Raw genomic sequence first — 24,323 nt, forward strand, 5'->3', positions numbered from 1 at the left:
TTCTCCAAGAATATTTTAAAGTTGTTTTTGGTTTAGATAATACTTCTGACTTTCAAACAATTTAAAAACTAATAAAAGAGACTTTAATTTTTACTTAGGGCAAAATTATACTTTGGATATTCAGTTTTCATTACAGTTATTTTTTTCCTTTACTTAACTGTCAGTTAACCAGGTGTTTATTTGTAATTATTAGATCCGGACTTATGTCCTGAAAGAACAGGTGTACCTGTCCACGTTCAATTTTAGTAAGTCTGACATCCAATTTTAGTAATTGGGGATGAGAGGAATATTTGCCCAAAGATCTGTATTTGAGTTTTTAAGACAGGTTCATTTATATTGTAAAGCCACTGGAAACAGTTATTTCCCATTTCTTCGTATCATCACAATGTTAAGAGGGGGAGGTTGGAAATAAGAAAAAAAAGAAAAGCAGCAAGAAAAAGAAAAAATTCTGAACATGCTTGGAGCATCATAAATGTTGCTGATTGAACGTTGATTCCTCCACATTTCTCAACTAAGATTTACAACATAGAGGAATGAACTTAGGCTTAAAGTATCACAAAAATTAAGCTATCAACATAGTGCTTTCAAATCAATGAGCTGATCTCTCAGCTCCTTGACATAGTACACAGGAGTGGTCCCTAAAGGCAGGGGTGAGGAAACAAGCATGGAAAATTAAGCACATCAATATGAAATCAACAGAATAATTCTCCACCCCAACCCTGAATCATCATTTGGCTCTGTTTCTTCCTCTAGGTACACCTAGTCCAGAACTGCCATCAGTAACCTGCAGCCATGAGTTCCGACTCTGAGATGGCCGTTTTTGGGGAGGCTGCTCCTTTCCTCCGAAAGTCTGAAAAGGAGCGAATTGAAGCTCAGAACAAGCCTTTTGATGCCAAGACATCAGTCTTCGTGGTGGACCCTAAGGAGTCCTACGTGAAAGCAACAGTGCAGAGCAGGGAAGGGGGGAAGGTGACAGCCAAGACCGAAGCTGGAGCTGTGAGTAAAAACATCTGGAGCTGATTAGACTCTACCTCATTTGGGGTTAATTTAGGTGATACTTATTTTTTGACCTGGCCTTTTCTACTACTTATTTGATGTGCACTGGCTCCTTCTTTTCTTAACAGACTGTAACGGTGAAAGAAGACCAAGTCTTCTCCATGAACCCTCCCAAATATGACAAGATTGAGGACATGGCCATGATGACTCACCTGCATGAACCTGCTGTGCTGTACAACCTCAAAGAGCGTTACGCAGCCTGGATGATTTACGTGAGTACCCTTTCAACATTATTTCTCACTCACTCCATATACTACACATTAGCCAAAATAAATTAAGGGCTTTAAATAAATTTGGTTATTGCAGTGTTCTTTTATGATCAATCATTTGGTTAATGTTGTAAACTCTGATATGTTTTAAAATGTACATGTGGAAAGCCATTTACTTAACTGAATTAGTTGAAAAACTGAAGCATTTTGTGCAGCAGCAATGATGGAGGGAGGCAACAAATGAATGAAACTTTATGAGAACTAACACAGTACTTAGGTCCCGCTCTGCTTGCCCTTAAAGCAGTATTTCCAAGGTAGATAAATAAGGTGATTGCTGATTGAGCAACCCTGTCCTTTCCCACAGACCTACTCGGGCCTCTTCTGTGTCACCGTCAACCCCTACAAGTGGCTGCCGGTGTACAACCCTGAGGTGGTGACAGCCTACCGAGGCAAAAAGCGCCAGGAGGCCCCACCCCACATCTTCTCCATCTCTGACAATGCTTATCAGTTCATGCTTACTGGTGAGTGAGAATTATAATTTCCATAATCATTTGTAAAACAGTTGTATACTGATATCAGAAAAAACATGGGGCTAGTATTCTGAGAATTAATGTTCAGCACAAACATGATAATAGAAATAATAAAATTAAGGAAATATATTTAGAATAAAATGCACTAGTTCCAAACAGAGAAGAAATTTTGTTTAGATTTCTATGCTAAGTACTAGTTCCAAAAATAGGGGAAATTTTGCTTAGATTTCTGTGCTAAAATCCAAATTAACTAATGCCAGTTCCACCTCAAAATTAATTAAATTTAGGCATCAACTCTGCATTTGAATTATAGATAATACATAATCTCTCCTAAAAAGTAAGTTTTGAAGTCTCACAGTGACAAGCTATCACAAGCACAGTATAAAACTTTAAATTGGACATTAACAACATGACATAATTTTGAACTATGAACCAGGTGACAGGATGGGACACAAAATTGTTATTAATCTGATATTGATAGATTATTCTCATGGATAAAATGGTAAAATGATGCATTACATAATCTATACATTAGAAAGGTAACGGGATTATTAATTAGCAGATCTTTGATACTTATTTTTAGAAAAACCTTACGAGAAGCAAAGCACAAATTCATATAGTTATTTTTGCAAATGGGGAGTTTTAAAAGACAATTTTGAGTTTATAAGTACTGTGTTGACCTATGTGTTAAGTGTGTTTTTCTAAATATTATCTTTTGTTTCTCTTTCACAGATCGTGAAAACCAGTCAATCCTGATTACGTATGTATATTTCAATACTTTCTTTCTGTTTTGATCATTGTAGTGGCTACTACTACCTTAGATTCTGAACTTTTCTTCTGTTTGAATTTGATAGTGGAGAATCTGGTGCAGGGAAGACTGTGAACACGAAGCGTGTCATCCAGTACTTTGCAACAATTGCAGTTACTGGAGAGAAGAAAAAAGAGGAACCTGCCTCTGGCAAAATGCAGGTGGGCATGATATTCATCTAAGGACAGAATAACAGATTTTAAAATCTAACGACGTGCCCATCAACAGTAGACTGTATAAAGAAAATGTAGTATGTATACACCATGGAATACTATGCAGCCTTAAAAAAGAACAAAATCATATTTTTTGCAGCAATCTGAATGCAGTTGGAGGCCATTGTCCTAAGCGAATTAATGAAGGAACAGAACACCAAATACAGCATGTTCTTTTATAAGTGGGAGATAGATATTGAGCATGCATGGGCATAAAGATGGGAAGTACAGACACTGGAGACTACTAGATAGGGAAGGGTAGGAGGGAGGCAAAAGCCAAAAAACTACGTATTGGATACTATCTATGCTCATTACCTGGATGACAGGATCATTCATACCTCAAATCTCAGTGCCATGAAATACACCCATGTAACAAACTTGCACATGTATCCCCTGAATCCAAAATAAAGGTTAATTTTTTTTTAATTGACCATGGTGCTTCAAAATCATAGCAGCCAATTGCAAGTGACGCCAGAATTTGGAAAATAACTCTTGGAAGGGCTTGTGAGAATGAGATGAATAGGGCAACATATTGGCAAGTATAACAGGAAAAATTCTCACAATCATGTTTTAGGTGCTTTTCTGGGCCTGGGGGATGCAGAAGTCAAGACCAGGTCACTGGAGTGTCCCCCTCCCCTTCCCAATTTACCTTCCTTTTAACTCATTTCAGAAAGCCTTTCTCAAAACTACAGAATACTGTTCAGGGGCAATGGAGAACGGAAAGAGGTCAATGGGAAATTACTTACTGCAACTTTTTTCTTTATCTGATTATTCATTTCTCTTAAGGGGACCCTTGAAGATCAAATCATCAGTGCTAACCCCCTACTGGAAGCCTTCGGCAACGCCAAGACCGTGAGGAATGACAACTCCTCTCGCTTTGTAAGTCTCTTGATCTTCATTTTCACGTGAAGATCAGCACTGGCTCTTCTGTGCATGCGGTGTCAACATTTTTTCCATCTGTTTGGTCCACAGATGTTTGGTCCACAGAAAAAAATAGTTTCTGACTTTTAATGTGTACAATAATCCCTCCTTTTCCTTTTTAAGGGTAAATTCATCAGGATCCATTTTGGTGCCACAGGCAAACTTGCTTCTGCAGATATTGAAACATGTAAGTTAATAAATATTAGTGATTGAGAATTTTTTTCTTTGTGGGTACATGTTGGAAAATCCTGTACTTATTTCTGTTGTGGGAAATTTTCAAACACTAAATTTTTCACTGTGGTATCTGCTTTCAAATGAGCTTAATCTGACTTTCCAGATCTGCTAGAGAAGTCCCGAGTTACTTTCCAGCTAAAGGCTGAAAGAAGCTACCACATATTTTATCAAATCATGTCCAATAAGAAACCAGAGCTCATTGGTAAGAAACATCTTTGATTTATTTCTACCAAAGAAGAATAAGAGCCCTTCTAAGAAGCCCCTCTGAAATGTTTGTGATGACCAAAGTAACGCTGTCTATATATTGTTCTTTTCCATGTGTTCAGAAATGCTTCTGATCACCACCAACCCATATGACTTCGCGTTTGTCAGCCAAGGGGAAATTACTGTGCCCAGCATTGATGACCAGGAAGAGCTGATGGCCACAGATGTAAGCAATAGGCACAAAGTAGTAACAAGTAAATGTGTACAACACTCTCCTCTAATAGGGTGGAAAGCAGTGGCAGAAAGACTATAAATAGGTAATACAACCCTTTGGACTTTCTTACTCTTGGAAACAAATTATAGGATATTTCAAAACCCTCCCCCTACATGTGTTAAAAAGCCTGTAATAAATGTTGGGTCTTTAGTATTCCTTAGCTAGTAGGTTCCTTTTATTCTATCTTATTAGTCATTTTTGGTTGATATTTATGGTCCAATATTGATGTTTCTCTGCTATTTTATGCCAGACCCCACACCCAAGATCCTGGGAAGGAACTGCAATATTATTATAACTAAACATGGAACTCCCACTGTTCTTCTACAGTCACATGTAAACATAAGCCTCATTTTGAATAAACCTCTGTGGGTTAATAATATATCCCTCTCTACTCCCCAAGCAACATTAGAAGAAGTGGGTTGTCTACTTCAAAAACATGCACTTTGGGGACTCCATAAGCCTTTATATTTATTTTTGAAACTACACACTCTTTCCCCACTACCACCTCTTTTTTAAGGAATATTACTTTTTGGCTTACTTTCTTTATATGTAAACTTTATATATATTTCATCTTTTCGTTTGATTTCTGAATAATCTTCTTTATTTTTAACTTTAATATCAGTGGGAATATCCCAATACCCCCAAGTTAGGGTTGACAGTGCTTTTGCAAAAATGCTTTTTCTATTAAAATATTATTCTCAAGAAGTCAATAATTCATTTGTGTGGCTTCATCTTATAAATACCAGCTTGTACTCTCTATAACTTACTATTATCTTTGTATGTCCAAAAGTGATAGGGAGTTAAGAAACACACCCTAGTCTGCGAGGTTAAAAAAATGTAGCAGTCTTGCTCTAAGACTTCCATAATAATGTCTAGTTTCTGTAAATAGGTAGGGTTAGTGAGCCAGAAGCGGAAGGCAATAATCTGGGGAAAGAGTCTTGGTAAGAATGGTAAATAAACGCATTTTCCTCTGCCTGCTCTGAATCCTGCCCCCATTTAAAAGCCTTTTCAAAGCCTATGTGGGCAACTAAAAAGGTAATCAAAATTCTATAGAGAAAAAAGACACAGAAATATTACATTAAACAGCAAAATTCCTTCTTTTCACAAATGTCTCTTCTCTGCATGAGAAATAAATGACTAGGTAAAGTTTGCTACCCCAGGCATCTCATGGTCAGCTGAGCTGTGGCTTGCTATCAGAGACGCATGTGGAAAAAGACTCACAGCCACTGCTGTTCTCCTCATACCCTCTTTCCAACTTTATCGCTCACGCCCATTAGAGTGGGAAGGTAGACTGGGATTATGTACTAGGATAGAACAAATAGGAGAAGAAGGAGCAACAGAGAGACTTGCGAGCCTGGAGAAAAGAAACAAAAATAGCCAAGAGACCATGAGGAGCATGTGCCTGAGAAGGAAAGGGGGGCTGGGGTGGAGAAAAGGGGCAAAGTACTAGTCTTGGCATCCAAAGTCATGGCTCTGAGTCCTGGTTGAGTGAGTGTGGACAAGTCACATCATATTCTGTGACCAAATGGACTCCTGACTCAAATGGAAAGACTGATGCACACCTCTTGGTATTGCCATGTGAATCAAAAGGTGAAGCATATGAGTACCTTTTGAAGATGGCAAAGTGCTAGTCAAACATAAGGCAAGGCAAGATGAGAAAAAAGTGGGAGACAGCCCCGGTGTTCTGAGGGAGTCTTCCATGGTGCTAATTGGGGATGAGTAAATTCAACTCTTTTGACAGAGTGCTGTGGACATCCTGGGTTTCACTGCTGATGAAAAGGTGGCCATTTACAAGCTCACTGGAGCCGTGATGCATTACGGGAACATGAAATTCAAGCAAAAGCAAAGGGAAGAGCAGGCAGAGCCAGATGGCACAGAAGGTACCACCCCCCGTTGGTATCTTCCACTTGACAGAACTGACACAGTGAGCTTTTCAGAGGCAGAGACCGTGTTTTTACTTTCTCTGACCTAGTTCGTGAAGGGCAAAAGTATTATGAGAAGGAAATTACACACAGACTGACGTTTTACATTATTGAGCAGATTTGTGATTACTGCTCATTCCATTCTTCATTGGCTTTTCATAAGCTCATATTTGCTATTTGACTAATACATTTTTTATTTCAGTGAATAATCTGTGTGCCCACATGCACTGGAAGAAACAGAGATCTGAATATTTCTGTCGCTACTCCTCTAGGTTAGGGTTTCACAAATTATTTTTATCTGTGGTCTACTTTTGCAACGTTAAATATCACAGAAAGTATCGATTCCCCAACCTCCAATTTATCATCACAAGAAATGACTAAAATTAGTGAAAGTGGTGGTAATGCTTTTGAGGCAATATGAACAAATGAATAGGTTTCAATGACATTTGCACATATTACTTTTTGAGTAAAACCTTTTTTCTTTGCTATCATCATTTACATTTTAAAGTGTGTAAGCCATGGTCAGTTTCACCATTCTCACCTTGTTCACACAGTTGCTGACAAAGCTGCTTATCTGACAAGTCTGAACTCTGCTGACCTGCTCAAATCCCTCTGCTATCCCAGAGTCAAGGTCGGCAATGAGTTCGTCACCAAAGGCCAGACTGTGCAGCAGGTAAACATGACTTAAACTCTCTGATTTATTTGAACCGCAAGTGACTCAGGAGTTCATCACTATTTTCAATTTAAAAAACTAAACTATCACTCCTATTGAAGGTGTACAATGCGGTGGGTGCTCTGGCCAAAGCCATCTACGAGAAGATGTTCCTGTGGATGGTCACCCGCATCAACCAGCAGCTGGACACCAAGCAGCCCAGGCAGTACTTCATCGGGGTCTTGGACATTGCTGGCTTTGAGATCTTTGATGTGAGTTGTGAACTGACAGAAGATTAGTAAGTGCAAATCCTCAGTCATTTTATCAATCTTGTTAGAGCATACAAAATCACTTTTACAAAATGTACCTTACAAAATGTTCAAATGTAATTCCTACTGAAAAGAGTCTTTGAAAAGATATGAAAAGTAAATAGGTATAAATAGGAAAAGAGAAAATTCTATTCTTTTCAGTCTAGAAGTCTCAAAAGTTGATCTCTGAGAGGTTAAAATAGTTAAAATCTATCCTGGATCCAAGCAGATGAGCATAAAAACACCTTTTTAAAATTACTCTAAGGGAATATTTTAGAATCCTCATTTAACAGTATTTTGCCTAGTATGCAAGATCTCATGCAGTTACTTGGAAAACAAGTATTCAAAGAATCAATTCTACTTTGTTGAGAATTATGTACTAGGAAAACAATCTGAAGGTTTATAATTTAATAAACCAAAATGCCTTAAATTCACAAGAAAATACTAATAGATACTCTGTAGATAGAATACTTAAGTTATGAGTAATTTCCTATATTTATCTTGTCCTGTAGTTCAACAGCCTGGAGCAGCTGTGCATCAACTTCACCAACGAGAAACTGCAACAGTTTTTCAACCACCACATGTTCGTGCTGGAGCAGGAGGAGTACAAGAAGGAAGGTATCGAGTGGGAGTTCATTGACTTCGGGATGGACCTGGCTGCCTGCATCGAGCTCATCGAGAAGGTTCATATGACTTTTCTAGCTTTCAAAACATGAAAACCAAATTGCTTGCCTCTCTATGCTTAATCACACTCCCTGTTCTCAAAGAACAAGCAGTGCTCTTTCCTGACACACTCGTATATTCTGATTGGATATGAGGTGTCCCAAGCGATCTGTTATTAACAAGTAGACCAGTTTGTAGAAAAATGATTCTCACTCACACACACATGGATTCACATTTATCCCTCTAAAAACTTAATTCTCTCTTTTATTCCTACATGATTTCATGCATATGGGAGAAAGGGATGAAATTACAGCTATTCCTCTGGGTGTGTAATTAACCCTGGTGCACCCATGACAGTGTATTGTGCAGGTATCATCATCCCTCACGTGTAACAAGGCAGGCTCTGTCAACATGTCTTAAAGATCGGAAGGTTAGTCCTTCAACTCTTGCAGTCATTAAGTCTTTCTCCATTCATGATAACTACTGAATAAACACCAAACCTCTGTATCACTTACCTAGAAAATGGGCCCTGAATTCTCCATTATTAAGGGGGTGGAGCAATAGTTACATCAGATCTAGATATGTTAACACTCATCAAGCAATCGGTAAACACTTCCAAAAGTATCTTGGGAGCTTGTCATGTACTTGTTGATATCAATAAAGTCTATGTGTGAACCCTACCCTAAGCAGTGGGAAGGGAAGAGTAAATGCAATTGCCACCCAGGAAAACTTAAAATACTCAGGTTAAAATTCACAAAAATATGAAAGATAAGAGTTTAACAGAAGACTAGGTCTGCACAATTTGGGGAAAAGATATGTTAATTTGGTGATATAATATCTCTACTATTCATGAAAACTTTATGGTCCTCAGAAAAGGCATTTATTTTATTCTCTAGTATTTCATTTTCTGTATCACCGAAATACTCTTAGGGATACAATTTGTGAATTTGTTAAATCATCAATGTTGAATTTTCTTTCACTCTTTCCTATCAAATACATTAAGAAAAAAGCCAAACTCTTAGAAAGCAAAACCAAATTACTATCATTTAACTCCACAGTGGTGGAGAACATAGGCTAAAGTACAGAAGTTTAATGATACAACATAAGATGCACTTTTCCCCTAGGAATGGATCATTTTTAGTCCTTACACATAATCTCTCTTCCCTTCATACTTCTGTCACCTCTAGATTCGAGGTAAAGGAAGTTATATTGTCAGTAGGAAAGAAAGTAGTCAGATATATACATTTATGGAATAAAGAATTCAATTTTGAAGTGATGTTTTCAGAATCTGGTTTTATACACTGAACATAAAGTGTGCCAAATGGTTCAGATGTATTTTTTTTTTTAACTGAGTCTTTCTAGCAAGCATATTTCCCATATGTTCTGGGTACATAATGATTACTTTACATGCCATGCCTGTTTAATTTATCATTCAAAGTCTTCTTTTGAAACATTGTATTTTCAGTTTTCCATCAACCACATGGAGCATAACGTTCTGAGGGGCTCATGATATATCATCCCTTTTTTCCTGTTCTTAGCCTATGGGCATCTTCTCCATCCTGGAAGAGGAGTGCATGTTCCCCAAGGCAACAGACACCTCCTTCAAGAATAAGCTGTATGAACAACATCTTGGAAAGTCCAATAACTTCCAGAAGCCCAAGCCTGCCAAAGGCAAGCCTGAGGCTCACTTCTCGCTGGTGCACTACGCCGGCACCGTGGACTACAACATTGCCGGCTGGCTTGACAAGAACAAGGACCCCCTGAACGAGACTGTGGTGGGGACTGTACCAGAAGTCTGCAATGAAGACTCTGGCTTTCCTCTTCTCTGGGGCACAAACTGCTGAATCAGGTCATGTTTAATAGCATTAATATGTTACAAGAGTACAAAATAGATATACACTGTTCAACAGAGACATATGTGGTTACAGCAAAACCGAACACGAAAACACTGGCCAATAGGTGCCTAATGAAAGAAAGTGTATTTAGGCCGGGCGCGGTGGCTCAAGCCTGTAATCCCAGCACTTTGGGAGGCCGAGACGGGCGGATCACGAGGTCAGGAGATCAAGACCATCCTGGCTAACACGGTGAAACCCCGTCTCTACTAAAAAATACAAAAAACTAGCCGGGCATGGTGGCGGGCGCCTGTAGTCCCAGCTACTCGGGAGGCTGAGCCAGGAGAATGGCGTAAACCCCGGAGGCGGAGCTTGCAGTGAGCTGAGATCCGGCCACTGCACTCCAGCCTGGGCGACAGAGAGAGACTCCCGTCTCAAAAAAAAAAAAAAAAAAAAAAAAAAAGAAAGTGTATTTAATAACTGCGGTACAGTTTTACAGTCATAGACTTTCAGAGCTAAGTGACACTGGATCATTTAGCCCACAGCCTGATTTCATTGATGAGAAAACACGAATCTCAGAGAGGTTAAGTGATTTGCTCAGGATCATAAAACTAATATGTATCATTTTAATAGTATTGGTTCTTTCAAGGTTCTCCAGCTAGGCTGGAGATAAGGAAATCCTTTGTCAGGGCCCTAGTGCTTGCGGAAGTAAAGTTCTGTTCTCTTAAGTGCCCTAACACCAGATGTGCAAGAAACACAGGCAAATGGGAGCCAGGATTTCCCTGCAGGCGAGCAGAGGCTCACCTACCTGGGACCAAGTGTGCAACTCTGCCTGTTCTCCGAGGGATACCTGCGCTCACGAGGCATTACTACTCTGTCTCCTTGGCCCTTCCTTCAGAGAACAGACATCGCTGACTTGGAGTAGGAGAGTCCCATCCCCTACCCACATCTACCCTTTACACTCGCAATTCTTTTGTTGTTGGTTTTTTCCTGAATGCCTATCACGTGAGACAAATCTATGATTCTCTTAATCTACAAATGAGGGAAGAGAGATATGGAAAGCATAGGAATGATGCGAGTGAATGAGAGCAAATTTAAATTCTAAAAGGAATTTTGGCAGTCCTGATGTCTATGGATAGTACTTGAAAGGCTGTGGCAAATAACTTTAATTTTTCCATTTTGTTTTTTAGAGGGTGGTGGTGGAAAGAAAGGTGGCAAGAAGAAGGGTTCTTCTTTCCAGACAGTGTCAGCTCTTTTCAGGGTACAGTATATTCTTGAATTACAGATAAATACTTTCATTAAAAAACTAAAGTATCAAAACAGAAATTTTTTTAAAGATATCTATGGTGAAAGTGAATAAAGTAGTATAGTATATTTTTTAGTATACTACTAAAGGTTTTGTAAACTTTTTAAATGCCTTAGGGAAAAAATTAACAACAACAACAAAAAACTATGTATCTCTTCACATCAATCTTTATGATACCTGAACCATTGCCCCGAGTCCTACATCCAAGAGATCTGGTATTGCACAAATTTCACATGAAATCAAACAACCACTGTATTCAATTACATCTCCTTCATGTGACAAAAATCTCAATACAAAGTTCCTCTGACTGGTGGTGCTTGACAATAACAAACTTAAATTAACTGATTTTGTGTAATCCGTAATTTCCTACCTATGCTCCATATATATGATTCCTCGCTGTTATGATAATTTGTTTTCCTTGAGACAGCTCATTAAAATATGAAATGAAAGACAAACATTGATAGGGACTGTCATGTAGATGCAACTAGAAATGAGTTTAAAACTTTTCATGTGGTTCCACAGGAGAATTTGAATAAGCTGATGACCAATTTGAGGAGCACTCACCCCCACTTTGTGCGGTGCATCATCCCCAATGAAACTAAAACTCCTGGTAAGATATTTCTGATATCCAGACAAGCTCCAGTGTGTGTGCAATAGACCAGGAAGTATGGCATGTGGGTTCCTTCTTTTAGGTGCCATGGAGCATGAGCTTGTCCTGCACCAGCTGAGGTGTAACGGTGTGCTGGAAGGCATCCGCATCTGTAGGAAAGGATTCCCAAGCAGAATCCTTTATGCAGACTTCAAACAGAGGTTTGTGTCTCATTATTTTTCGCTTTCAATGTCTTAGTCTACATCAAAATCACTGTATAATTCAAACATTTTATAACTTTTCCTTGAAAAGTGACATGCAATTATTTTAAAATTGATCATAAAAGAAAGAATCCTAGGTTTATATTATCATAAGTTTGTCATAATATCTTTCCAAGTTTTACATAAAGCACTGTCTGACTTTTTAAATGGCATTTTGTTCACAAAAAATCTATCATCTTTTCAGTGATAGTTACCAAATGTTCTACTGGTTTTTTTTAGTGAAGAAAAACCACATTTTTATATTCTTTTTATTCTGACAGATACAAGGTTCTAAATGCGAGTGCTATCCCAGAGGGTCAGTTCATTGACAGCAAGAAGGCTTCTGAGAAACTTCTAGGGTCTATTGACATTGACCACACCCAGTACAAATTCGGTCATACCAAGGTATCACCAGTCCAAATTTCTGTCTGTCATAATTCTATCACTTTTAGACTTTCTCCTAAGTGGAAATAACATATTTAACTTGTTCTTTCATAAGGTTTTCTTTAAGGCTGGCCTGTTGGGAACTCTAGAGGAAATGCGAGATGAAAAGTTAGCTCAACTCATCACGCGCACTCAAGCCATATGCAGAGGGTTCCTGATGAGAGTGGAGTTCAGAAAGATGATGGAGAGGAGGTGAGAGCCCACACACAAGTCTCCCTTCTCCACACTTTCATAAATGAATCCACTGCAGTCATTACTTTTGTTGAATGATGATCACATTCCACGTTATTCTCCATTTGCATCTTTTTTTCTTTTCCTGCAGAGAGTCCATCTTCTGCATTCAGTACAACATCCGTGCTTTCATGAATGTGAAGCACTGGCCCTGGATGAAGCTGTATTTCAAGATCAAGCCCCTCCTCAAGAGTGCAGAGACAGAGAAGGAGATGGCCAACATGAAGGAAGAATTTGAGAAGACCAAAGAAGAGCTGACAAAGTCAGAGGCAAAAAGGAAAGAACTAGAAGAAAAGATGGTGACGCTAATGCAAGAGAAAAATGACTTACAACTCCAAGTTCAAGCTGTATGTATTATACATTGCACAGTTCAGCCATATCTTATTGTTTTTAATGTTTTAAAATGAATGGTTTCCACGGAAACATTTGTTCTGATTGTTTGCTGTTCAAAAACACCAAGACTCGGGCATAAAGAAGCAATAGATGCAAAGTCACATATTATGCTGCACATGTTCATATGTGCATTCATACACAGTTTGCTCATCAGTGAGCAAAATCATAAAAATATCAATAGACATTTTCCTTTCTTTATGAAACCTTCTCTCAGATCAGATTACTCTTTCTTTAGTATATTTTTGTGCATAAAAGAGAAGTTACGTTGTTTTTACCAGGGCAGAGAAATGGCTAAATTAATCCCCTCTTAAATGTGAGAAAACTGAGTCCTACAATGAATGAGTGACTTTTCCAAAGTTGCAAAGGTTAGTATAGAGGCAGATTTTTGCCAAAGAGCTAGTTTTCCTGATTTGGCCTTCCACACATGACTATCTGAAGGAAATTTGTTATACTTGATCAGTAGATGACAGTATTAACATTTTGTCCATTTCATTTTAAAAGTTAGCAACTTGTATACATGTTGACCAAACTGGCAGTCACTGAAGTTTCCACCTTTTAATAAATTATTGTGTGCTTGTAGATATAGCTCAAACAAATGAAAATGCTTAATTTCTCCCTTTAGGAAGCAGATGCCTTGTCTGATGCAGAGGAAAGATGTGATCAGTTGATTAAAACCAAAATCCAACTTGAGGCCAAAATCAAAGAGGTGACTGAAAGAGCTGAGGATGAGGAAGAGATCAATGCTGAGCTGACAGCCAAGAAGAGGAAACTGGAGGATGAATGCTCGGAGCTCAAAAAAGACATTGATGACCTTGAGCTGACACTGGCCAAGGTTGAGAAGGAGAAACACGCCACAGAGAACAAGGTACAAATCATGATCCATTTTAGAATATTTATAAGTACCTTGATACTGAAGTATTTTAATTAAAAATTTAATCTGAAGATGACTGAATATGAAAAATACCACTGTCATAACTATGTCATCTCTTTAGTCTTCACCACCTCAATCTACTTACTTGACCTTTACCTCCTATTTTTTCAACCATTATAAGCCTGGGTTACCTTCTGGTTCTCATTTTCCATCTCAAGCTGACATTATCCTAAGATACTACAGTATCACGTTTTTCATCAAGATAATAGATTGTCATTGACATTCCTCCCGGTCATCTGTTCAAATCTAAAGGTGAAAAACCTCACAGAAGAGATGGCAGGCCTGGATGAAAACATTGCTAAGCTGACCAAGGAGAAGAAGGCTCTCCAGGAGGCCCATCAGCAGACCCTGGATGACCTGCAGGTGGAGGAGGACAAAGTAAACACTCTGACCAAAGCTAAAACCAAGCTAGAACAGCAAGTGGATGATGTAAGTGTGAAAAAGAAAATGTTTCCCCTTGCAACAAAATAAACAGTTGTGACATAAAACCAGCAATGATGCTCATAATGCTTGGTCTGTGAATAAAGTTCTTGTGCTATTTGTTGTATCTTTAAACATTTTTCTGGCCGGGCGCGGTGGCTCAATCCTGTAATCCCAGCACTTTGGGAGGCCAAGACGGGCGGATCACGAGGTCAGGAGATCGAGACCATCCTGGCTAACACGGTGAAACCCTGTCTCTACTAAAAATACAAAAAAAAAAACTAGCCGGGGGAGGTGGCAGGCGCCTGTAGTCCCAGCTACTCCGGAGGCTGAGGCAGGAGAATGGCATAAACCCGGGAGGCGGAGCTGGCAGTGAGCTGAGATCCGGCCACTGCACTCCAGCCTGGGCGACAGAGCGAGACTCCGTCTCAACAAAAAAAAAAAAAAAAAAAAAAAAAAAAAATTTTCTTATGTATCTTTGAAGGCTACTAAGCATAGGGTTCAGTGCTTAAGAGCTGAAATAAATACAATGCATTATAAATTTAGCTTGAAGGATCTCTGGAACAAGAAAAGAAACTTCGCATGGACTTAGAAAGAGCCAAGAGAAAACTGGAGGGTGACCTAAAATTGGCCCAAGAATCCACAATGGATATAGAAAATGACAAACAGCAACTTGATGAGAAACTCAAAAAGTAAGTATGGCATAATTCAGCTATAATCTGCTTGTTGTATGTCAATGCAAATGAAACATACGCTAAAAAGATCTCCAAAACATTACATCATGGCATATGGAAAAAAATAATGACATCTTTGACCTTTTTATTTAATTAAACTAATACATTATTAATCTGTAAAACATTGTACTACTCACTCCTTCAACACCAGTAGTATATAAAAAAACTTAGATTATACATAGAAAAGAAGATTGGTAAGAGAACTGATTATAAGCTAATGTGTTGCTCTTCTAATAGGAAAGAGTTTGAAATGAGCAATCTGCAAGGCAAGATTGAAGATGAACAAGCCCTTGCAATGCAGCTACAAAAGAAGATCAAAGAGTTACAGGTAAGTTATAAACTCCACCTTTTCTGAGCATTACAGGAAACAGAATTGACATAAATTCACATTAATGTGGACATATCACAACCAGGCCCGCATCGAGGAGCTGGAGGAAGAAATCGAAGCAGAGCGGGCCTCCCGGGCCAAAGCAGAGAAGCAGCGCTCTGACCTCTCCCGGGAACTGGAGGAGATCAGTGAGAGGCTGGAAGAAGCCGGTGGGGCCACTTCAGCCCAGATTGAGATGAACAAGAAGCGGGAGGCTGAGTTCCAGAAAATGCGCAGGGACCTGGAAGAGTCCACCCTGCAGCATGAAGCCACGGCAGCTGCTCTTCGGAAGAAGCACGCAGATAGTGTGGCTGAGCTTGGGGAGCAGATTGACAACCTTCAGCGGGTCAAGCAGAAGCTGGAGAAGGAAAAGAGTGAGCTGAAGATGGAGATCGATGACCTTGCTAGTAACATGGAGACTATCTCCAAAGCCAAGGTCTTCATTAACTTGTGCCCTTTTCATCTTTATTTGCAATAATTCAAAATGACCAAGTTTATATATGACTATTTTTAGCCAAATTACACAAACATTAGATGTCATCTGAAGCTTAAACTTACTCCTAGTGCACATCATTGTACTGAATCACTTAAGTTCTCTTAACTTCTTTGTAGAAAACACTTTAACCTTTGATACTATTACCATGAAAAAAATATATAATTACAAAAAAGGTTTATCTAAAAACCATATTCTATATGATGCAGAATTTAAATGATGTTCACACTTTCAAAGAGAATATAATTTTGACAATCATGTGTTCATTATTTAGCCAAATTAAATGCCTCTACTACTGTATAGCCACCATGCAAGATTGATAGAAAAGTAAATAAAAATCAACCTCTTTCCACAGGTAGTTACAGATCTCTAAATCCCAGCCTCTGGAATAAAAATGTATTGTCTCTTCCTGTTTTCTACTTCTCACCCCAGGGAAACTTCGAGAAAATGTGCCGCACCCTAGAGGACCAGCTTAGTGAAATAAAAACAAAGGAAGAGGAGCAACAACGCTTAATAAATGAGTTGTCAGCCCAGAAGGCACGTTTACACACAGAATCAGGTCAGTAAATAAATAACATCAGCCTTCAGAGAGGTGAGGAATGAAAGGCAAGCCTTTACCTATCAAATACAAGTACTTTCTCAAGCTCTGTACGTTCATTTATCATGTCTTACCTATTCCTCCATCTTTTTGTTACGAGACAGTAAAATGCAATGATTCTAAGCTACAATTGAGGGAAAAAATTAAGCTCCCTGGGCTCAGGAGATTTTTGTTGCCTCAGCATTGCTCAAAACGTCTCGAATTCTAAAATATCAAAGAAAACTCACACATTTTTTTAAAAGCAAGAAATAACCTTCTCAACAGCACTGAAAATCTTGAGGATTTTTTTCATCATATGAAATAAGAGGGTTACAATGTTATTCCATTCTTTAAATTATTGTTTACCTAGACAACAGAACTAAATCATTGATGTTTTGTCTTCCACAGGTGAGTTTTCGCGACAGCTAGATGAAAAAGATGCTATGGTTTCTCAGCTATCCCGCGGCAAACAAGCATTTACACAACAGATTGAAGAATTAAAGAGGCAGCTAGAAGAGGAGACTAAGGTGAGAATTCTCCAGCTGATACTTTCAATCACTTGAATCGTGCAACATAACACACTATTGAACTTTGCAGAGAGAATTTCAATGATCAGAAGATAAACTTATATCACATACTTTTTGGTTGGTCTAGGCCAAGAGTGCTCTGGCCCATGCCCTGCAGTCAGCCCGCCATGACTGTGACCTGCTGCGGGAACAGTATGAGGAGGAGCAGGAAGCCAAGGCTGAGCTGCAGAGGGGAATGTCCAAGGCCAACAGTGAGGTTGCCCAGTGGAGGACCAAATACGAGACGGACGCCATCCAGCGCACAGAGGAGCTGGAGGAGGCCAAGTATGGGCTTTTCGTGCGGGGCAGCGGGCGGAGGAGCAGGAAGAAATAAAAGTGAAGGCAGTGAAGGAAAAATAGAAGAAAGAGAATATTCCAGGCATAGGGAGGAGAGATGAAAGACTTCAGCTTATTTTATTATAGGGTGGTGGATTCCACCATATTCTTCTTCTTAAAGTCCAATGTATGTCCACTGGAGAATGGAATGAGACCAGATCCTTCCACCCATTCTGGTCCAGAGCATCTTAAATTTCTTTCCACAAAGATGGATTATTAATTATCAGAATATTATTTATGAATTAAATAGAATTAGTATATTTTAATAGAAGGAAAAATTGAGACATTGAGACTATCTGGTAAATTATTATGAGTATTACAATTAACAATAATCGGTTTTTCCTTACCTGGAGTATTGAATGTTTAGATTAAGGTTGTCATATGCTGTCATTATTTCAACTAACAACCTATATCAATGAATGTATTCACTAATTACACATACTGTTTGTGGACTACAAGTCATGAGATTTACACATTTACACATAGAAGGAAAAAAAAGCATTATATTCCTAGTGAAGGAAGTCTTTCTAAATTTAATTTATCTCAGTAGTTGTTAGAATTAAACAGAATGAAAGTGTTTAGCAAGCATTTCCAGAGGGAGTTCTAGAAAAGAGCATGGGCTGGGAAAGGTCATGAATTGCGTAGGTTGGTGAAAAGAGCAGTAGATAAGATTTTGGAGGAAATTTGGGAAATGTAATAATGCAGTAGTATTTATTATCTGAGGCCACCAAACCCAGAAAGTTACTGATTCATTGTATGACCTTGAACATATCACTCTGGGCTGCTGTTTCGTCATTTGCAAAATAAAGAGACCCATACTAGAAAATGCTTAAAGATACTATTCAATGCTAACCATTCCTTGGTGATACGCTTCCTGTTCATGATTGCCATTTCTTCCTCAAAGTAAATAAAACTCAGTCCTTTTCCACAAGTAGTTACAGATCTCTAAATCCCAGGCTTCAAAAGAGAAATGTATTCATTCTACTTCTGTTTTCTACTTCTCACCCCAGGCAAACTTCAAGAAAATGTGCCACACCTTAAGGACCAGCTTAGTGAAATAAAAACAAAGAAAGAGGAGCAAATTTTCACATTGTTCACCTAGCCCTAGTGCTAACTTATATTCTCTCTCTCTCTCTCTCTCTCACACACACACACACACACACACACACACACACGTGCTTTGTAAATATGTTTGGCAGTACCTGAGATGGATAACAATAAGAACTCAACAGGAAACCAGAATTCTAAGAGAGTGAAAATGTTTAGAAAAATTCAACAACTTGTAGACAACTCTTGAGGAAATATGCTTTCCTAGTCAGCAGCTTTATAAAGGACACTGTGGTGACTCTGAGTCTGCTCTTGGTCATTCATACTGACCCAATTTTCAGGAAGAAGCTGGCCCAGCGTCTGCAGGATGCTGAAGAACATGTAGAAGCTGTGAATTCCAAATGTGCTTCTCTTGAAAAGACAAAGCAGAGGCTACAGAATGAAGTAGAGGACCTCATGATTGATGTGGAACGATCTAATGCTGCCTGCATAGCTCTCGATAAGAAGCAAAGAAACTTTGACAAGGTGGTCCACAGTACCAGCTCCCCGGGGGGAAGCTGACATCATTCTTGGTTTCAAAGGCTTATTTTCTATATACTTCCAGATTCTGGCAGAATGGAAACAGAAGTATGAGGAAACTCAAGCTGAACTTGAGGCCTCCCAGAAGGAGTCCCGTTCTCTCAGCACTGAGCTATTCAAGGTGAAGAATGCCTACGAGGAATCCCTGGATCATCTTGAAACTCTAAAGCGAGAGAATAAGAATTTACAACGTGAGTCATTGCAATCGTTCTATTTCAAAAATGGTAGGGAGATATCTTTTCAATTTTTCTTTCTACTGAACTGAAATTTGGTACTTTATTATTATAGAGGAGATTTCTGACCTGACAGAGCACATTGCAGAGGGTGGAAAGCATATCCACGAACTGGAGAAAGTAAAGAAACAACTTGATCATGAGAAGAGTGAACTACAGGCTTCCCTAGAGGAAGCAGAGGTATATTTTTCATTTGCTTAGCTCTGCATTATAAATAAATTGAAAATTAATAGCAACTGAGATCTCTATCATGTTGCAAATCTTTAGGGGATAACACATGTAATTCAGTGAAAAGTACTGAATTGTACCTTGAGAATGCAGAGCTAATAGGATACATTAAGACGTATGATAGTTTGTGGGTTTTGTAATGCCTTCTTGGAGAAATTATCACAATGTGAAAGAAATAAAAAGCTCTTTAGGTGACCTAAATAAACGTTGCTTTTATTAAGGCATCTCTTGAGCATGAAGAAGGCAAAATTCTTCGCATTCAACTTGAGCTAAATCAGGTGAAATCTGAGATTGACCGAAGAATTGCTGAAAAAGATGAAGAACTCGATCAGCTGAAGAGGAACCATCTCAGAGTTGTGGAGTCAATGCAGAGCACGCTGGATGCTGAGATCAGGAGCAGAAATGATGCTCTGAGGATCAAGAAGAAGATGGAGGGAGATCTTAACGAAATGGAAATCCAGCTGAACCATGCCAACCGCCAGGCTGCTGAGGCACTAAGAAATCTTAGAAACACACAAGCAATACTGAAGGTATGCTGGGGAAAACACACAGAGTGTTGTACAGTCTCAGTGCCATTGTGTAACTCAAATTTTAATGTTTTACCAGGACTATGCGTCATAAATCACCTAAGCAACATGGTAATCAGTTCAAAAGTATATGCACAAAACTGAAAAAGAGCTTAATTCTGGAAGGCCCAGGACAGATTTTGCTTTGTTATCTGCAGAAAGCACTGTGGTGAGGGGTAGGGAGATAGAGGAAGTGATGAAAGAGTTTGGCTACATGCCACTGCTTAAATCACTTCATTAATCTGGACTTCAATTGCTTAATATGTAAAATAACACCATTGGACTAACTGAAGTCTAAGGATACTCTCCTGATCCGAAATTTCATAGAGCCAGCCATGGTACTTTTTAATGATTCGGGGTCTAAAATAATAAAACATCATGTTCTTTTGAGTAGAACTGCAACCCTCAGCTACAAAGAATTTATTATTAAAGGTACTTGCAGATTGTTCCTATCTAATCACACTCTAAGTCATTAAGATCAAAGAGTGTACATGACCATAAGTTTGCACTTGCTTTAAGTGGAGCACAAGTAAGAGGCTTTTCTCTTTTTTGTTTCTGGGTAGGACACTCAGCTACATTTGGATGATGCCATCAGAGGCCAAGATGACCTTAAGGAACAACTGGCAATGGTTGAGCGCAGAGCTAACCTGATGCAGGCTGAAGTCGAAGAGCTCAGGGCATCCCTGGAACAGACTGAGAGGAGCAGGAAAATGGCAGAACAAGAGCTTCTGGATGCCAGTGAGCGTGTGCAACTTCTGCACACTCAGGTGAGGTTCAAGACTATGGTTTAGCAAATGTACTCCCTGAAGCTGAAGACAATTTGAGAAGGTAAGCTTGTTTATAAAGCAAAAAATAATCTTGGCAGGTGCCCCTTCCTGGAGCTCTAGAAAACGTAGAGGGTGCTGTAGGATTTACTGGGACCTAGCTGGTTCACGAGTATATTTATGGGCTGGCACAATCATGTTCATTTGAAATAATCTGGAATTCTAGAAATTTTTATTAAAAAAGCACAGAAGACCACCTACAAATAAACATACACACAATATTTGTAGCTGCCTTGCCTTATGCAACTCTAAGCTACAAAAAGATAGGCAAATAAAATAGAGGAGAAAAACAAAAAGCCACTAAATTATATTTATGTATCACACATATGCACAGAATGCTAACCTCGTGGGATACAAAGAGAAGCTCTTCAGTTCAGATTCTTGGAGGCCATTATTAATACTAGTTAGCATTTGTTGTATATAGTGAATGTGTTAAATAAATGGTGGTATATCCTCACAATGGCTAATATGTAACCACTCTAGTATGCATTTATTGCCATGGGAGGATGTTTACATTATAGTAAGTTAAAAAAGCAACTTAAAAATAATATAGGATGTGTGATCTTTTTTCCCATATAAACATAGAGGAAACATCCAGAAAGATAAATAAAAGCTTATCCTTTATCTCTGGTGAGAGCACAATAATTATTTTTTGTCTCTTGTCTGCTAATTTGTATGTTCCACTATCTTTTACAATAAATATATACTTCAGAAAGTTGCAGTGTACAGACATAACTATTATAGAAGTGTTAAAATCACATGCTTTATATAACTTTAAAATCAAATTAATATGCAACCTTTTCCTTATTAACAGTATCTGAAATTGACTATTCCAAATACTGTCAACTTGCCAAAAACAGAAGGGATTCTTGGTTCATTTTTATCCCACAAGACTACTACTTATGCATTTGTAATATGGAGCCAACCAACATGAGTTAACAGCTAAGAATTATGGATTCATTTTAAATGAGCTGTGGTGTGGTACTGCATGGCACAGCACTTTGAGTTTTGCGGGTTGTGTTTCATGCTTACAGATGGCAATTGGTAATAGTTGAATATGTTTGATATCAGAAATTAGATTTTACCCAGAATAATTTAGAAGTGTGATTAATAGAGATATATATAGAAAGAAGAAAAGGCATAAACTTAGAATTATCTTCTAATTTGGTTTTTATTCTAAACATTTCTTATGATCAATAATTTATGCCTGTGTACACTAGGTAAAATGACAGTGTGAATTGTTATAATTTAATGTGCTTCTCTTCTCTTTCATTAATTTGAAACAGAACACCAGTCTGATCAACACCAAGAAGAAGCTGGAAACAGACATTTCCCAAATCCAGGGAGAGATGGAGGACATCGTCCAGGAAGCCCGCAATGCAGAAGAGAAGGCCAAGAAGGCCATCACTGATGTAAGCAAGATGAGCATTTGTCTTACTGACACATGGGCTGCTGCCTGCTATCATCAGAATTCATTATTTTCATGATTTATTTGCTAACTAGGCCGCCATGATGGCTGAGGAGCTGAAGAAGGAGCAGGACACCAGCGCCCACCTGGAGCGGATGAAGAAGAACATGGAGCAGACGGTGAAGGACCTGCAGCACCGTCTAGATGAGGCTGAGCAGCTGGCCCTGAAGGGCGGGAAGAAGCAGATCCAGAAACTGGAGGCCAGGGTGGGTCTCCACAACTTCACTCAATTCCTAGCCTACTCATGTGGCCAGTTACAGCCAAACTGGTGAATGTCTTTGTTCCCTTCCAGGTGAGAGAGCTTGAAAGTGAAGTGGAAAGTGAACAGAAGCGCAATGTTGAGGCTGTCAAGGGTCTTCGCAAACATGAGAGAAGAGTGAAGGAACTCACTTACCAGGTGACCAGTGTTTTCATATCTTCCAGGCCTACAGCTTTCAAGAAAATAATGAGTTGTTTTAAAATAATGGCACTATCTATTTGCCCCCTCTTTCAGACTGAGGAGGACCGCAAGAATGTTCTTAGGCTGCAGGACTTGGTGGACAAATTGCAAATCAAAGTCAAAGCTTACAAGAGACAAGCTGAAGAGGCTGTGAGTATCTCCACAGTGGAAATGAAAGGTTCAGATGCAGATCCAGGTTTTATGGGGCTGAAAGTTTATAGCATTTAGGAGACTTTCTTTAAATTGGAAGGGCATAGTTAGGTATAAACATGAATATTTAGAATGAGAAAAATGAACCATAAATTACTGGAGCCTTAGCGATTTGAGTTTATTTCTTCTGAGACCTCTTTAAGCAATTTTCCAGACAGGTTAACATAGAAATGTTTCTTGGTTACAATCCACTTCCCTCCCTATCTAGAACATTCTACAACCCCCAACTCATATGAACCTGTGCAAATGAGGGTATGAATTCTAAGCCTCATTTAACTTCATGATAAATCCATCTTGGAACTTTTGTTTTTCAATTCGGCTGCAGTTATCTTTTTCATTCTGTTAATTCTGAAACCTTCCTTAGGAGTCTTGGCACCAAATGCCACTACCGCACCTATTTTTTAAAGTTTGCTTTTTAGAAACAAGATTGAATTCAGATCCCTGCTACTTTGCTCTTCTGGTTATCATTGCAGCCTCTTCAGTTTTCCAGAAAGAGAGTCAAGTGAGAAAGAGACTTGAGGAGAGTCATAAGCACATTTATTTACATAGGCGAGTTTGTGGGATGCGCTGCTCTCAAATAACTATGTTACTAAATAATAAAGCCTTTTTCTTCTTCTTTTACTTTTTTTTTTTTTGAGACAGAGTTTCGCTCTTGTTGCCAGGCTGGAGTGCAATGGTGCAATCTCAGCTCACTGCAATCTCTGCCTCCTGGGTCGAGATTCTCCTTCCTCAGCCTCCTGAGTAGCTGGAATTACAGGCATGCACCACTACGCCGGGCTAATTTTAGTAAATACGGGGTTTCACCATGTTGGCCAGGTTGGTCTCAAACTCCTGACCTGAGGTGATCCACCCTCCTCGGTCTCCGAGAGTGCTGGGATTACAGGTGTGAGCCACCACGTCCGGACAACAGACCCTTTTCTTTCTCATTCATGAGGCAAATACTGAAGTAACAAAAGCAGTAACAATCAGAAAATGTCCAATTTTCTTGTTATCTCAAATACATCTCTGTTTTCAGGAGGAACAATCCAATGTGAACCTTGCCAAGTTCCGCAAGCTCCAGCACGAGCTGGAGGAGGCCGAGGAACGGGCTGACATTGCTGAGTCCCAAGTCAACAAGCTGAGAATGAAGAGTCGGGAGGTTCACACAAAAGTCATAAGTGAAGAGTAATTCATTTTAATGGAAGAAAATGTGGCCAAAGAAATGCACAAAATGTGAAGTTCTTTGTCACTGTCCTGTATATCAAGGAAATAAAATTG

The 24,323-nt window shown here is 39.0% G+C and overlaps 1 protein-coding gene across 1 annotated transcript; it reads left to right on the forward strand.

Annotated features, from left to right (window-relative positions):
* The first annotated feature begins 785 nt into the window (after nt 1-785).
* MYH4 (myosin heavy chain 4) lies at nt 786-24,323 on the forward strand. The gene is given in 39 exon segments (XM_010379592.2): nt 786-996; nt 1,125-1,268; nt 1,630-1,786; nt 2,528-2,555; nt 2,650-2,764; nt 3,602-3,694; nt 3,860-3,923; nt 4,074-4,172; nt 4,297-4,400; nt 6,190-6,328; nt 6,925-7,043; nt 7,145-7,294; nt 7,843-8,013; nt 9,532-9,771; nt 9,773-9,842; nt 11,016-11,086; nt 11,654-11,741; nt 11,824-11,941; nt 12,262-12,385; nt 12,480-12,616; nt 12,747-13,002; nt 13,671-13,913; nt 14,232-14,408; nt 14,946-15,091; nt 15,371-15,461; nt 15,547-15,936; nt 16,426-16,552; nt 16,979-17,097; nt 17,225-17,421; nt 18,861-19,044; nt 19,124-19,289; nt 19,387-19,511; nt 19,781-20,089; nt 20,689-20,892; nt 22,236-22,361; nt 22,453-22,623; nt 22,710-22,814; nt 22,911-23,006; nt 24,082-24,323. Coding segments are annotated over 39 exon segments (5,820 nt in total). The 5' UTR covers nt 786-792; the 3' UTR covers nt 24,235-24,323.

This window comes from Rhinopithecus roxellana, chromosome 19 (assembly GCF_007565055.1).
Source record: "Rhinopithecus roxellana isolate Shanxi Qingling chromosome 19, ASM756505v1, whole genome shotgun sequence".
In the NCBI taxonomy this organism is placed as follows: domain Eukaryota; kingdom Metazoa; phylum Chordata; class Mammalia; order Primates; family Cercopithecidae; genus Rhinopithecus; species Rhinopithecus roxellana.